General features: G+C 40.6%; 2 protein-coding genes across 2 annotated transcripts; both read right to left on the bottom strand.

The window, feature by feature from the left end:
• Window positions 1–395: 395 nt before the first annotated feature.
• rom1b (retinal outer segment membrane protein 1b) lies at window positions 396–5,857 on the bottom strand. The gene is made up of 5 exons (XM_034883473.1): window positions 5,061–5,857; window positions 3,670–3,912; window positions 3,106–3,293; window positions 2,351–2,597; window positions 396–1,617 (listed from the first exon to the last, which is right to left on the bottom strand). The coding sequence occupies exons 1-5, from the start codon at window positions 5,205–5,207 to the stop codon at window positions 1,366–1,368; spliced, it is 1,077 nt and encodes a 358-aa protein (XP_034739364.1). The 5' UTR covers window positions 5,208–5,857; the 3' UTR covers window positions 396–1,365.
• A 1,651-nt stretch (window positions 5,858–7,508) lies between these two features.
• On the bottom strand, window positions 7,509–17,059 carry LOC117951647. Its single transcript, XM_034883439.1, has 7 exons — window positions 16,497–17,059; window positions 14,626–16,225; window positions 12,494–12,522; window positions 11,473–11,601; window positions 10,714–10,780; window positions 10,456–10,563; window positions 7,509–9,493 (listed from the first exon to the last, which is right to left on the bottom strand). The coding sequence occupies exons 1-7, from the start codon at window positions 16,607–16,609 to the stop codon at window positions 8,897–8,899; spliced, it is 2,643 nt and encodes an 880-aa protein (XP_034739330.1). The 5' UTR covers window positions 16,610–17,059; the 3' UTR covers window positions 7,509–8,896.
• Window positions 17,060–17,265: the final 206 nt, after the last annotated feature.

The following is a 17,265-nucleotide window of genomic DNA, read 5'->3' as shown; positions in this document are numbered from 1 at the left end:
CATCTAATTAAAGGCAAAAACACACATAAAACATTTTTTTATATACAGCTATATAAATTCAGGCGTTAAGGGGTTAAACATTGCAAACATTAGTTTTTATTCTTTGGTTGTTGATTTTAAATCCGTATTCATGAATTCATTCATCTGAATTTTCACTTAGTTTTTTGTACTTGTCTAAGAAAACTACAGCAAGTAACCTATCTCAAATTGTGCTGTAGTTTAATGTTAATAGTTGGATTATTACAGGTAATATTTTTAACGGATGTGACTAAACCTGAAACCAATCTTTAATCCGCACTCCTTTATCAACCTGTGTTTTTAAATTAAAGAAATATGTTTTTCTGTGACCACTTCAAGCATGTTTATCTGCTAAAATGAAACATTCATTACCCTTATTCCGTCACAGTGTTTTATTTAAGATGAACACATTTGGATAGCTAGGGCAGATCAGAATGTTATATTATTTGCAACAACAACAAAAAAAGCATTTAAAAACGATTTTGCTTTCAAAAATAACTTCCAACATGTTGCATCAGTGTGCTGTTTTTGTCCCTGTATGACAGAGTGTGTTCCTGTGTGATGATGCTGCTGGTTCAGCACTTCTGGGATTAACCACACCAGGATTATCAGATTGTTTCCGAGCTGTCACAATAGACAAGATGACAGCTTCATATGGGGCACCACACTCACACTCATGCACATACACACAAACACACACGCACTTAATCCAACTCTCCTTGCTAAACTCAGATAACCCATACTTAGGGAAATTCCCTACTCTGTATATTAGATGTACAAAAGGAAGCCCACTCTAAAAGCAGTTAAAAACCTCTACCTTTAATATATAATTCATGTGCCATTTTAACAGGTTCCCAAGCATTTTATTGCAGTTAAGTACAAACTCTACAGCCCTGAGATGAATATTACAGTGCACATGTGACCTTAAGCATTGTGTTAATTGTGACTTTGCCAAATTATAGCCAAATGTCAAAAAGTGGTAAATATGTGTCTGTTGGTATGTGTGAAAGCTACACCACTTTAAACTGAATATTATCTCTTCTAGTTACACCAATAAGTAGCCTACTATACATCTCCCGAGCAGATTCTTTGGTGGTTACACATTCATGAGGTCCTGAACAGAGGAGATGTTTGTTTTGGTGTCTGTGCAGGGCCTGATAAGATTCCATATTTGTTGCCTTGTTTTGGCCATGTGCGAGACAGCTGTGGCTGCTGCACTGGTGAAGCGTAAATCAAAGCTAACATTTCAAAACTCAACTGGTGTTGTACCCGCCACCTACCAACTCACACAACCAAGAAACCTCAAACACATCCCCCCACAGCTCTTATTTAAATAATTTCTCCTCTCTAACTGGCAGGAGTAGGGGACGCAGTCTTCTCAGCTTTCTCGGCATCTGCAGCCTCAGAGGACCCTTCGGCGGCGTTGGGGTCAACCTGACCAAACTTTAGCATCTTCAGGGCATTGGCTTTGAGGTCCTCAAGGGTTTCCTTCACACCCTTCTCCAGGAGAAAACCCTCACTGTCGCCCTCTGGGTCCTCCAGAGCCATAGCTCCTTCCACAGCTGTCTGCAGATATCGAAGGCTCAGACATACTGACAGCTGGACAGAAAAAAGCAATCAGGATCATGTAAAGGCTTTGGTTCATTTGGTGTTTGTCACCTAATGAGATGGTCAAATGTTTTGATCGGATCACAAAAACTGATTTCTTCAGAATCGAAACTATCGTATCAATTCTTACGTTTTGCTGCAGGATTGCACGCATGAAGATTATAATCACTATTACAAACATTCACACTTTTATAGGATAACGGGTTAAGGTCTGTACAAAAATTATTATTAGTTTTATCTCATGCTTCCTCTTCCTTTGATTCAAAGCCAGTTTTAGTTTTTGCTTGAAAATCTGGCGTTGTCTACAACTCAGCTTGAGACCTCATTAACTTTTCACATAGCAGCCATCTACCCTTATCATGTTGGACTGAGTTGTTGCATTTAAAAGTATAGATTGTTTGGTTAGCTGTAGACGGTGTTTAATGATGCACTGCAAACATGTGTATGGGTGTCATGTTGGCAGTCACTGCGTTAAATAAAACTATTAATTGAAAATTTGGAGGGGCGTAGCACAAAATTCTGGAAATTATAGTATCTGTGTGTGCGTGCGTGCGTGCGTGCGTGCGTGCGTTTGTGCGTGCGTTAGTGTGTCTGGGTGTGCATGTGTGTGTATGTAGATATTCAGTTAACACTCTTTGCCTTGGTTAATTACTGCATTTCCTCTATTTCATCACAAATCACAGAACAATAGAAGCATTTATGTTCATGCCATCATGCATCCTACCTGTATCAAGATGACTGACAGTACACCAGGACCAGTTGAGTTCATCAGCTCCATGAAGTAATCAGTCAGAGCCTGCCTACAGCCGCGGCTGTACAAGTTGAGTTCCTCTGATTGGTAATCGTAGTTATAGTGGGCGCTGTTATCAGTTAGTTGCAGCTGCAGGCAGGGGCGAGGGGAGGCGGGATTACAGCAGCTGAAAGGAACACCATCCAACAGGTAACGGCCGTCCACGTTACTGCGGATACGACTGGAGACAGAGAAGGAAGGGACAGTGAGAAAGCAGACGATGGAAACAGATTACAAAAAGACAGAAATCAGAGAAGAGGAGAGAGAAAGAAATGAAGTGAAGAAATTAAAGGCCTGACTTTCAGACACACATAAAATTAGTCAGAAATGAGCAGGGCCTTTCTGCCATTGTTATCATGTCACAACCTTTCTGTTTGCTCAGTCTTTTTTGTTTATTTCATCTTTGACCACGTTTCTATCCGTTTCTGTCATTCGTTTCAAAAGTAAAGGCCAAATCTATTTTTAATACACTATTCCTCTACCTTCACTCTACCAAATCATTCCCTTTCTCCCTCCAGCCCTCTAACAGTTTGTTTGACCTTTTTGGATGTCAAGTCTACTTATCTGCCATTCAACTAGATTTATCTTCTCTTTCCTGTATACTCCTCATGAGTCCAGTTTCTTCTCTTTCATCCTCTCAATTCCCTGCACGGCATAACCTGCTGCTCCCTGTATTGTGATTCACTCACTCCTTGACGTCCTTGGAGGTGAAGTCTAGGTATCTGTTGCTGACCCACTGAACTTCAAACCAATCCTTGAAGTTGCTGTTCCCACAACAGCGAAACTCTATCTGCAGACGATCAATGGTCTCTTTCTGAAAACAGCGGCCTGGCACATCTGTGTCCTTGTAGAACCGAATACCATTCCTCAGGCCCACCTGACAGTGAAGACAGAAGAGTGAATGAGAGATTGCCATGATTTTTATGTACTGTATGTTAAAGATGCAGCTGATTTCTGTTTGCGTCTGTTAAAAGATTTAATTCGTTCTAGGTATTTAAAACCTGTGTATAGTAAATGCTGTCGGGTTTGTTGTTTAAATTCTTTCGCATTGCAAATCAATAGGCCCACTGTCAGAGGGGGTCAAAGGGTACAGATGACCCTGGTCCCATGTCCAGGGGTGGCCCCATGTAAAAGTCTATGGGGCTGGAGTGGGCGTGGACAATGGGCCAAATTTGGAATATGTTGCCTCCCTGTCTAAAATCCCCAACAGCTGGCATGCTAACACCTGTTTGATCATTACTAATGACCCCCACCTTCAGAGATTCCTCCAGGCTTCCCTGCAGGGCGTAGCTGAGCACCACAACAACGATGAGCAAACAACAGAGCACTGCAGCTACAGCAAACCAAGCCAGTAGGAAAACTTTCCAACGTGGGAAGCGGGTTGCATCCAAGGAGTCCTGACACGCGCGACTCGCAACCCAGTTGGTGCCAATGGAGGCCAGGCCCACCATCATCAGGATGTTGGGCACCACGTGGATCTCTGAGTTGTCCATCACCTCAAGAAAGGAAGAGCAGAGTTAAAGATAATAGCAGCCACAAGAGCAGCAGCCAACTGTGGATCACTTTGTCATTTCCTCCACACACTTTAGCAGCTAATAATCCTGCATTCGATTAGCCTTATCTATTCCAAAAATGACCTTGGCAGCCAAAAGATTCAATTAGCTGCTGATGTGCTGGATGCAAAGGCTACTCCAGAAATATAATGACAAATTGAATGTATTGCCCTGGTTACAGCAAAAGTCAATTATAGACTGAGTTTATTTTTGGCTGAGTTTTCAAAAGCCTGTCAGCCGTAAAGCACCTCTGCCCCATTGTTGTACTAAAATTATATTATATATATTACATTATTTTTTATTAAAACAATCATCCAATAATATCTATCCAGTCATACGTGAGTTTAGGACAAAAGATCTCAGCCTCTGGGTGTGAAATAACTAGTTTTGTTAATGATCTGTACACATTGCGCAAGTGAAGTGCAAAACAAACTAAACTATATTTTTGTCTAACAAATCTAAAAGAGGATTGTATTATTGTGAATGATTCTGTAAGATCCTTCCTGACACTATTTTGTTGGTCACATCTTACATTTCACTCATCTAAACCATGTCAACACCAAGTCAATAACACTTAGACACTACAGAACATAGAGCTTTTGGATATCTCATTGGATATCAATAACTCTCTGTGGCCATGTGTTCATGACCTATCAAAATCAATCACTGATCAATCTAGCCCAATGACTATCTGGTAGAGCTCACATCCTTCGCCTGCTGGTCACGTTACCTAACACACACTGAACCCCAATTGCTTGAATTTGTTTTTTTATACATTGGTTTTAAGACACAATGGCCTCACAATCCTTATCATGCATGAACGTGCCTGAGTGTTATTGCGTGCGTGTTTACACTAGTATTGTGTGCACTGCATGTTTGTATTTGCGGATTAAACTGTGGAGCTAAGTTTAAATAAAAGTCCCCGATTACCAGCAGCACAGCAGACTTAGTAAACAACCACGAGCAAAGGCAAAGGTCTATGTTTGTGTAAATTTGAATACATTCATGCCTGTGTTTTTAAACTTGGACCTGTCTTTAAGTTGACATTGCATTAATTTGTGTACATATGAGTGTATTTTTCCTCTCCCTACCTCAGCCCTACGAAGCAGCTCTGTCTTAAGGTAAACCCCTAGACAAAAGATGATGACCCCCCACATCACTGCCATCCAGGACAGTAGCCACAAGCCCTGGGCCAGGCGCACCCGCCGCTGCTGGGTGAACTTTATCTTCAACAGCATGGCTCTCTACCATGCACCAATCAACGCAAAATAAAGGGAAAAAAGTAAGAGAAGGGGAGCAGGAGAGAAGAGGAAGGAGTTCTGTCAAGTCTTGTCAAAACTTGAGATGCAGAAAAGATCAGCTGCATGGAAAGAGACAAACTCAACAGAGGTCACAAGAGGGTGTTTCAATGTTCCAGAAACACAGTGGTCAATACAGGACTTGTGCTTGTTGTTTGGTGAGTTATTAGCAGGTTGAGCTCATCTAAGTTATTCCAAGAGGAGGCGATAAGCAGGTAGATCCCTCAGATGATAAAGGACACAGTCGACCTCAGAGGATAATCCAAAAGCTTTCACTTGGATGCTGAAATTGTTCCAAAAAGATGATTTATAATCAAAATCAGTGCAGCAAAACTGTGAAAAATACGAGGTGATTTTCAACAACGAATTGTGGAAGACAATATGTATTCCTTTTTCCCGGGATGACAGTTTTTCTCCTCAAGTTGATCGGTCGTAGCCCCCCCTTCCAGCTGATTTCTTGCTCTTGATGTGATGTTGTCTTTTGATGCCACCCCTCTGGGTCTGTGCATGTGCAGCAACCCCCTAAACCGCTGTTCCCATGGTTGGAGAAAACAGAAACTGGCCAAAGTCGAGAGTTTGGAGCCGTAATCCCCCCAACAGAGTCCCTGGGATCCTATTAAGTCCAGGGGCCAATGGAAAAGCAGGGCAGTGTCTGATCAGCAAACTTGTTCAGATAGACACTGATGGGAGGGACTATTATGACAGGTGGACTTACCTGAAACCTATCAGCACAAACTGGTCACTATGGATGCCTCAGCTACAGAGTAGATAGATGCAGTTAGCTGAGGCTAAATGGTAACAATATCATGAGATGTGGGAGTGTGACAAAATTAGCAAGTAAATCTAGTTTGCTGTCACAAGTATTAAATGTTGTATTGGTTAATAAGGCAAAGATACGTTATAGGAGGAAAGAAGAATGAAATAAAAAGTCCCAGGTTTGTTGTTGGAAGAGTACAAGTACCAATAGCGCAGTGTGAAAATACTCCAAGTAAATCAAAGTTCTACTAAGTAAAAGTACAGAGGTTTTATCAGCTGGATGTACCTAAAGTCTCACAAACAAAAGTGCACCTTCTGCAGAACCTGGGACTGATTTGTTATTATTTATGACATCATTAGATGTAAATATTGATGCATTAGTAAGCATCATATCAATGTTGTAGCCGTTGGTTGAGGTGGAGCTAGTTTTAACTACCTTGTTTACTAGCTTATTTAACTACCTGGCAGGCCCCTATAAAGAGTCACGAGATAAAACTGAAGGGTTGTGAGATAAATAATAGGGTGGAGAATGTCAAATACGTGCAATGGACTTAAAAGTACAATATTTTCCTCTGAAATGTAGTGGAGTGGAAGTATAATGTAGCATAAGATGGAAATATTCAAAGCACAGTACAGATACCTCAGATTTGTACATATTTATGATGTGGTATTACAATGACACAAGACCCAACTGCATTTAATGTATGAATACATGACAAAAAGAGCAAGCCACTGATCAATTGATCAACTAAAATTAAGTGAAAATTGATCCCAAAATGATCTTTGTGGAGAATGGTAACCGAGGCTCTTTCATGTAAAGTGAAAGTAAGACTGTGGAGAGGAGCTGTATGCTAGCATTGGATTATGTATACAGTGCAACACAAAGGGAGGTTGGTGGCGGTGAATCAATAGGATTAAACTATTATTACAAGTATTTATGACAGGTTGAATCAGAGCTACAGTCAGGTTGAAGCCAGTTGTGTATTCCCTGCTCTTACAACACCCCCAACAGAAAACTAAATCAAACTCTCACCTCATATGTACAAGGTAGCCATTACAATGCTTCAACCACATCACCATAAACCAAATTGCCAGTTAGGTAGTTAGTTAGTTAGTTAGTTAGTTAGTTAAGTACTAAGTTAGTTAGTTCATGTAAAAACATGTCATTAAAAATGTGAAAACTTTTTTCACATCACATGTGCTTTTTCCCATAAGGATATCTTTAAATAGTGAGACTGATGGATATACATTGACATGATGAGGAAACTTGTGTAGCCTTCTAATGGTAGAGATGGCAAAAAGAGAAAACAAGATCTAAACATTTCTTCTGGCACCAAATTAAGAACAAATATGACAGGTTTTTAGTACAGCAAATATTAAAGGTCTAATAATAGCCAAGCTGTCTCTATGTTGTTGTACAAAGAGAGATGAATGTTTGAAGCTGACAAGACAAAATTTAACAAGAAAGACTTCTGTAATCTCAGATGTTGCATTCATTGAAGATTAATATTTTATTGGTAGAACAGCCGTAATGACATAGTTACACATTAGCAGTATTCTTAAGTGCATGATTCAGAGGGTAAAGTGTACACTGATGAGCGATGGGTCTATATACGATTATGTTGCTGCTGCACTCTATTCAATATACATTGTCACAATACTTCTACATAATTGCTATACAGTGTTTATATTTTTTCCTGCCTACTACATCAGCTTTAAAAATATTCCCCGTATCATTTTAGATAGGAAGGGCCATCTTGTTTTATACACAGAGTCTAAGAATACATACAAATCTGTGCATGTACAGTTGTACTTTTTTTTGTTTTATACTAATTTAAACTTATATTTCATGTAAATCAATTAGTTAATATTTTAACTTTTACTTTGTATCAGTTTAACGGCAGTTTCCCTTGTGCTGATCCGAATGTTACAAATCACCTTCTCAACAATGATTAAAATGTCTGAACAATGGTAAGGAAACACAAACGTGATTATTTCTGTGTTCAAGAAGTATTTCTGCCTGGTTGAACTATTATTAATACAACTGTACAACACGCTGTTGTTGAAAATGACTATTCATCTCATCATCTTATACAAATAAAGAAGATACTTGTCTTTAAGAGGTAAGTTGGTTTATTCTTCAGTGTTTGCCATTTATTCAGCTTATCAATTCAATATCAAATCTCACATAAAATAAAAAACTGATAAGTGGCTATAACACTGTTAACCTCAGACCTGTTACTCTTAAGAACAGGTGGCCTTGATGTCTCTGACCTTTAAAAACCTTGTCATCCATTGTACTAATAGGTCAAGTGTTAAACTCACTACTGAAATGAAGAGCTGCTTCTATCTAAAGGTATAGACAGAGAGATTTCTCTCTCTGTTAAATTGGGTTGGGAGTACAGGGCAACAGGCTTAGGGAAAACACAGTACATTACATCTTATTAAATTAAGCACAAAATTGAAATATATTTATAAAACATACTTGGAAATAGTTTCCTATAACTGTAGCATGATAGCATGTTAATTTTTTTAATATACATTTTGACATTTAATTGCACTGTTGACAACTTTTTTCAAAGGCAAGTTTGAGAGTTTTTTTTTTTTTCCGATGTAAATTGGTTTTCCGATTTGTAGTACGTCTGGAAATCTTGTCTCTCCAAAATTGGCAATAATAAAATCCTACACCTAAAAGGAGATTATACACAAGCCCAAAAAAAGATTTTCTGGCATGTTGGGGATACACTATACAATGCATTTGACGGCAATTACCTAAATGAATAAATACACATTTCAATGCAATAAGATAAGACTATTTGTTCATCCTGTCATGTTGGATGACATTTTCATTCTGACATTTTTATTTGTTCCACTCATCCCGCCCACTCCTGCCCGCCCTGCTGCTCCTTCCCTCCACTATTGGGCTGCAGCTGCTGCAGGAAATCATCCAGGATCTGCTGGGCTGACATGGAGGTCACATCCACAATGTCTTGTTCCAAAAGCGTTACCTTTACCCCACCCTTACCACCCCAGCTGTCACCACCCACGTCTGCCTGCTCGAGATATGGAGGGACATTAGCGTGGTTAGTGCCCAGATGAAGCTGCTGTTGGTTTTGGGGACAGAGAGGTTTTGGTCTGGCTGCATAACTGGCAGCCATTTTCTCATAGATAGAAGTGCTAATGTCAGCTGCAGAGAAAGGAGGGCTGTGCTGACCAGAGAGACTGCCTTCAGTTCCTATTGTTGGCACCCCCTGCTTAAATGGTATGAAGGCTGTGACCCTCTGCAGACTGGCATCTGATTTCGTCAACCAATCGTGTGCCGCCTCCTCCACTTTAGGCATGTGGGATTGGCCTTTTGGTTGTGAAGGGGTGGAAGAAAGGCTGATTGGGCCAGAGGTCGTCAGAAGCTTCTGTTTGGCCTCAGCTGAACCAAAGTGCTTCTCCAATAACTCCTTTATCAAGCATGGTATCTGAGGTTGAGACACACAAAAACCAACTCTGAATTCAATCCATGTATCCATGTCAAAGAAGAAAAAACATCACTTTAGAAATCTCTGAAAGCTTTCTATGACGGATCTTCCTAATCTCTAGCTGAACAGTTTTGAATACTTGTTTGATCTAAATTATGGGAAATGTTAAGATAATATTCCCAAAATGTTTAACTTGTGTCCAGTGAACACATGAACATGCACACATGAACAGATTATGAGACAATGGACACCCTGGGTCCAGAAACATGTAAGCCCCCTCCTACCTACCCCTGACCTACATCATTCCAGGTTGTTTTGTGTCTTTCGTCATTTTGCAGGTTAACCATATGTAATGCAGTACTCAAGTAGTATTTTGAGGTACTTTACTTAGGTTTCATGCCATTTCATACTTCTACTTCACTTAATTTCAGAGGGAAATATTTTACTCTTTACTCCACTACATTTGTCATACATATTTCACACACAAAATAGAAGAATGATAGATGACATCTTTGACTCTTTGACTTTCCAATGATAAATGTCAATAATTGCCTCTAAACAGCCACTGAAAATAGAATTTCTATTTTTGACCCCCTAGACCCCTTGGCTCCCTAGGCCCATTCACTGATTCATTGATGCTTTCACACACATTAGTAGAGAGTCCTAGATGCACAAAAAATGTGCCATGTCATATGTCATGTTACATGTCATCATGATTGCTATTTTATCATCTTAACTTGAGATGAGGAGCAGAAGCAGGCTTAAACAAATGTGCTATTGCAAATATACATGTGTTTAAAACACAGAATGATGTGGTCTTACAATATTACACTTCAAATGTTAGAACGAATGACCCATCCTACCAAGGCTTAAAGAAGACTGATCCATCCCAGTAATGTATTTAGTAAAATGGTTGCTATCTGAAGTGTGCATGGATGTCCAGTAGGGGACACTGTGCTTACATTTATGTTCTCCATGGCTGCAATGGTCCTGTGGGCATCCTCCAACTCTGAGCTCAGCTGTGACACACGGTTTTGTAGGTACTTCCTTTCACTGCTCAAGTTCTCTGACTACACACACACACACACACACACACACATACACACACACACACACACACAAACGCACCGTACAACACGGTGAGATTGACAAGTGGCTCATGGTTTGTAAATGCAGTAAATCCCCTGGCTTCCCCAGTCTTTTCTCACAGGTTTTCTCACCGCTATATGCAGGTGTTCCCCCAGCAGGTTATTGGCCTGCTTGGTCCCAGTGTGGGTCTCTAGAAGGCTGCAAGACACAGAAAACCATAGAAGAAAGAAGAAGAGAAGACAACCCTTAAAACAAACACCTACTGTCAGTTTAGTTTCTAGACACACACACACACCCCTTTATTGTCATTATCTTTGATGGTTAAAGACAGTTGTTTGTCAGGCCAAATGGTAGCCACAAACTCTCCAAATAAATATGTAACAACTGACACCAAACTGGAGCCCAGTGTGAGGTGACCATTCACTCCAGTTGCTGCAGTCTGTTGAAGAATGTGTATGTGCCTGGCAGGCACAGTGGTTGGTTGGGGATAGATACAGGCTCGCCAGGGCTTGTGTTACAACAAGACTTCCACTGGTGAGTGTGAAGGGACATGACAGATGACTTGTATCCCCCTGTCTCTGTTGGCCGGGGAAAACATGTCACTGCAGAACCAAAATACCCACAGAAATGCAAAAGGCTGAATGTATGTTCCATGGATCAATTAATCTATAAAAACTGTGATATAAAGCGATACGTTAACTGATGGATTTTGGCCCTGGAATCAATATTAGTGCCCTCTTAACACCATTTCACTCTCATATGGAAACATGTTGTCATTTATGTACTGCATTATCATACAACACGTAGAAGAGATGTAATCTTCAGTATTTATTTTTCCATTCAAACTATAGGGTATATGCAATGTTAATTCAGCATGCATGATCCCAAACCTTTTATATTTTTCCTTGACATGGCTGAGCTCGTCCCTGGTCCTCTGCAACTCCACCTCCAGGCTCTCAATGCAAACCACGGTCTGCAGCAAGTTCTGGTGAAGATCTGTGTTCTCCTCCTGCAGCGCCCTGAACACAGAGGAATGATGGTAGATAGAGTTTTGTCACAGATCCTGGTGAGTATTTACAAGTGTTGCCTTTATGGACTACTATTTTTCAAACTGTAATTACCCTTAAGAACTATTTAAGATGAGGCCTTTTCTCATATGCCTCCATTTGAAGAGTCTATTCATTATCCAAAAATGTTTTTAGGAACATGCCACATTTCACATCGTGTTGATATCATGACTCATTACGACACATAAGGCTTTGAGAAAATTAGGTAAATACTGCATTAAAAAAGGGCTTTTACTCTAACAAACAAACTACAAAGATGGCTGTTACATAGATTGCCTGCCAGTTAACACTATTTTAGCTATAGAGCTACAGAGGTCTGGCATTCAGCACTTAAGCGTTATTTATTATTATTATTATTATTATTATTATTATTATTATTATTATTATTATTATTATTATTGTTATTAACAACAAACTCAAAAAGATCAATCTGTGCATTTTACACAAACTACAAAATGATATGAGAGGAACATTTAGGAACAGCATCAATGGAAATGTATATAATGTTTTAGGATGGTGACATATTTTTGTATAGCTAAGATTTTGTAGTTTAATTTCATTTGGTGCTTTTGTTATTTTGTCCATTCTCTTTTGAACTTCTCTTTCATATATTCTCATTTCTAATGACGTAGAGATGCATGGTTATATAAATCAGTTCCATAAATACCATGCCTCGTCCTGTTGAAACAGGAGTGGAGGGAGAGTGGGAGCTCATTAGTGTGATCAATAACCACTGACCCATCTCGAGATAGACAGAGAGAGAACAGAATGGGACAAAGAGAAATGTACGAAAAGCTGCACTCAAAGGTGAAGTGGGCAGACAGTAAGTATATTGCACACTTACTGGAGATGGTCGGCATCACACAGTGTGTCCTTGAAAAAGAAAAAAAAGGAGGATCAGAGAAAAAGATAAGATACAGGAGACATTAGGATGTAATACTGGCGTAATTGACTTTTCCTTTGTTGCAAACATCCAGTACAATCCATAAGTCTTTGAACAGTCTTGTGTGGGCACTGTACTCGAGCACATTGAGTACTGTGTAACAACAGTAAACCTCTTTTGTATCTCAAAGAACAAAATGGGTGACAAGTTCTTATCTGTTAAACCAATGAAGGTGAACACTCCATAGGCACCCTTGCTGTAAGTCAGAACTTCAACCTCATAGACATAGTTATTGTTTCATTTGAATTTCAGTGTGCTAGAGTAGAGCCAAAATGGTAACAAACATAATACTGTCCAAATAAAACATGCCTTGAAGTTCAAGCAGGCAACCTGGAACTGGAAAGCCATATACAGGAAAAGAGAAAAAATAAATGGATTTCCTACGTCTGAAGGGCAACACGCAGTTCAGAACTAATTCCAGGCTGTAAAAAAAGGTTGGCCTAGGCTAGGTAAAAAAAAGCATAGGTAGCACATATAAAGAACAATATGTAGCAAAATAGGACATTGCATCCATCCATTCATTATCTATATGCACCCAGGGAGCTGGAGCCTGGCCCATGCGCACATTGTGTTAAAGGCGGGAGGACACACCCAGGATGGGTCACCAGTCCATTACTGACTGTCATGTACAGATTGAATAAACTATTGAATTATGGCAGACCTGCTCCCAGAAATAGACGCCACTATAATTGATTAGTTCTTAGCCCCTCTGTATGGGTGTTTGTGTGAATTCATTGAACCTTAAATTGAAAAGAATAAATTCAGTGAGACCAAATCCCACACAGCGACCAAATGGAAAATGTTATCTAATGTTGTATGTGATTATAAGCACATAACAATGTAAGCCTGCAGCAGATTCTGATATAAGAACAACGTGATCCTTTCTCTTATCCAACCAACCTCTCTCACATATAACATAGTGCTGGCTGCTGCCATGTGAGCTAGTTTGAGAGATTTGTCCCAGTGGATGTGTGATGTGTGTAATGTTACTTTCTATGCCTCTACAGCCAATTCACAGAAAATATAGTAGCTCAGGGATGATCTTTGAAAACAAACAACTACACAATTTGAGGGCAGGAATGTCATGTGTATGTATATTCATGTGGACATGACAACAGTTAGATTCTTTAACAAGCTTGTTTTTTTACTGTCATTTGCCAATCTTTAAGGATCACAGTGGAGATATATTATACAAAGTGATAAATAAGTCATGTGTTGTCCCTAAGTAATATATTGCAGTTGGCCAATATTGAAATTCTTTTGTTAGGAATAACCACATCTCGTTTTCGAGGGGGTCCTTAAATATAATTTATTTATAATCGTGTATGTGATATGTGGTCATTTTAAAACGTTCATTAAATAAAATCAATTTTAAATCAAACAAAGGGATAGAGAAACCTTTCACATCACAAATGGCTTTCAATTGGGGCATTTATGAGAAAATACATGAATCAAATTGTGTTATGTTGTGTAGTCATGAGTCAGACTCCTGAAAAAGAAAGAAGAATCATGAGTATGACTGTAGTTACTGAAAGCATAACACTGCAATAAGGGGAGGATATATCTGCGTAGACAGAACAGAATGCAGTGTTGCTCCTTTCTTGCAGAGGCAGTATAGCTGAGTCACAGGCTGTGTAGGACGTGTCAAACACTATCGCACTGCAAGCTGAGTCATTCTTCAGCAATGCAGCTGATGCTAGTCCTGTACTTTCAGGGGAAACTCAATTTGATAATGCTTGTTTGCTCAATTTACGAGTGCCAAATGTCAGTATACAAGCTTATTTGTTAAAGAATGCAACTGTATATTATTATAATAATCACATGTGCATTTTGTTATCAACCAAAATATGTTTTCATGCATGTTTCCTTACTTTTCCTTACTGAAATAAAGGGTTTGCCCCGTACAACTAAAATTTCACTTTAGATTCATGAACTGAGGCCTGAAATCTCCCTCCACTACAGTCTCTCCTGCCCCTGTCTCATATTATTGTACCCTAATAAATAGAGCAAAAACACTATCAATATAAACTCACCCTGCATTGTTTAGAGTGTCTCACATGCTGTGACTGGTGTGGACCACTCTGCTCCGGGCTGTGGCTGGTAGCTGTGGAGGCTGTGTCTCTGGCCCTGGGTGAATCAGATTGTGTGGATGAAGACTCAGATCCGAGGCCTGGCCCCACACCCTTGGCTGAGGTTGGAGGGGAGCTGGCGGGCCTTCTCTGCACAGGGCCAGGGTGCACCTGTCGAGGCTGATGCTGCAGGTGTTGACTGTGGGAGGCAGTGGGCTGCTGTTTGCGGTGGAGAAAGTGTTTGGGCTGGCTGGGTTCTGGGCTGGTGCTGGTGCCATCTGTGAGGTGAGGGCCACCTCTACCATATCTGTCCCCTGACACGGAGCCCCCAGTGGGCGATGGCCTCCTGTCTTTACGGCTGCTTTCATTGTGAGTATTGTGGCTGGGAGAGTGAGGGTGGTGATGAGGCGGGGGGCTACCATGGTGGTTCCTAGCTGCATATGAGATCAGTTTTTCAGGATTGGAGCAGTCCGAGAGTTTCCGAGGGTTGCTGCAAGCTGGTTTCTCCTGTCTGCTGGACTGTTTCAGGTGCTGCTCCCTGTCCTCCCCTGAGCTCTCTCTGTTCTTCTTTGGTGGGAGCTGAGGCTTGATTGGGCCAGGTGTTTGTGCTGGGGCATGTATCTTTCCAGTAGTTTTATTATTATTATTCACACCCAAGATGTTGAGAGCTGAGGGACTTATGACCTGTTTTGTAATCTCATCTAGAAAGGCTGAGAATTGTAACTTTCCCTTCACAAAATTTGCCTTGGTTTGCTCTATCTCAACTTGAGTTTCCCCTTTCCCTTTCTGTCCATTGGGATCTTGTCTAGAAACTCTTGGGGACAACACCTCCATCGACTTAGCCTTGCGGATGTCAGTATGAGGCTCCTTTTTTTTGAGGATGCCTTTGCTGGGTAGCTGAATAGAGGACACTGCTCTCTTGGGGGCCCTGGAGACCCCTAACAGAAAGTCCTCCTCACTGAAAGCCAGGCTTCGATTCAAACTAGCTGCCTTATACAGCGGTCCATAGTTGATGTGTTGGGCTTCAGATTGTTTTCCTCCAAGATCACTTTCATTCCCTTGCAGGAGGCCTTGTTCACTTCTGCTGTGACCTCGGTCAAGCGAAGCAAAACCACGCTTTCCCCTCTTTTGTGCACTCTTATGCATCTCATTACAAACACTGCCGTTCTTGTTGTGTTTGATGGTGGCAAGGACAATGGGCTCGCTGCTGTCCTCCTCCCTGAAACCTCTGCGCACATCTGAGATGTTGGAGCAGGACAAAGAGTGCTGTGGCAGCCCAGCAAGGCGAAGAGAAAACGGATCATTTGCACTTTCCTCTGTGTTCCATGAAGAAAAAGAGGAGGAGGAAGAGGATGAAGAGAGGGAAGAGGAAGAGGCCCGAGAGAGAGTAACAGGGGTATTGTGGTTGTAAAGTATCTCATCCTCTTCGCTGTGGTGAAACTGCTGTGTTTGGTGGTGGACATTGAGATGAGGGCAATCACGGAGATAACGACCATGTTGATGGTGACGGGGGTGTCCTTGGCTTTCATCTGTACTTCTGTCTGTGTCATTAAATGTTGTATACCTGTAACACGAGGACAAAGGAATATAAGCAAATGTACTGTCTCTGCACCAGTCAGTTTTAGATTGGCACATGGATACAGGTATTGCAAGATATATTAATGCTGCAAAATTATAACTTTAAACCATTGCCAGAATATGTATATTTTGATTCCAAAATACAGATATCTTCAAATTTAACTTTTTTACGTAAAAGGCAAATGTATGTGATTGTCTTTTTCTTAATACCATTAGATGTAAATGTAAATCTGGTTGACTGGAATAAACCATCCTACCTGTGTGACTGAGGGTCTTGGTGATGGGGAAGGTGACGGTGGTGGTGGTGCTTCCGCGTCTTGATCTCTTCCGGGCCAGAGGGGGTATAAACTGGCTTAAAAAACTTCTCCATCACCCGTCTTTTCCCTGGTTGTAGGCTGTTGGTGGTCCTGGTTGGGTTGACAAGGGGCACTGACAGTGATCCCTGCTGTTACTCAGCTGTTTCCACTAGTTTTTTCTTTCTTCTGACAAATCTATCGCAGTCTCTATAAGACTACCACTTGTCTGTCAATGTCAGCTGGAGAAATCCTCATGTCAGACCATGCAACAATCAAAATTTTTCACTAAGTATTGTGAAAATTAAATCAAATTTTAAATTTTAGCTAATAAGGAGTTCACTCCTCATCAAGTATCCTTCTCAACACGGGATAAATCTCACGATAAGTGTTTCAGCAAAGCTTCCAGTAGTGGGATTGTTTCTACTCACATAAATAAGCTTGTCTTCAGCGGCTGGCTGCAGAATAATGAAATCACGCCTTGTGAACAGGAATGTATGAAATTCTGGATGGTGGCTTGATTTTGCTTCACACGTGATGTAACAATGGGGTGCTCATTGACAAGCTGAAAGAGCAAGACCTTTGTCCTCATACAGGAGACAATCGAACTGAGCCCTGTGGAACAGGATCGATAACATGGTTCATTTAACCCACAGATATAACTTGTAGAAGCACACTTAAAATGTACGTCTATATCTTTTAATCATGTGTGACACTTTTTGTTTACTTTGTT

This window comes from Etheostoma cragini, chromosome 10 (assembly GCF_013103735.1).
Source record: "Etheostoma cragini isolate CJK2018 chromosome 10, CSU_Ecrag_1.0, whole genome shotgun sequence".
Classification (NCBI taxonomy): Eukaryota; Metazoa; Chordata; class Actinopteri; order Perciformes; family Percidae; genus Etheostoma; species Etheostoma cragini.
Note: the sequence above shows the minus strand (reverse complement) of the source record. Positions and strands in the feature narration are given on the sequence as shown.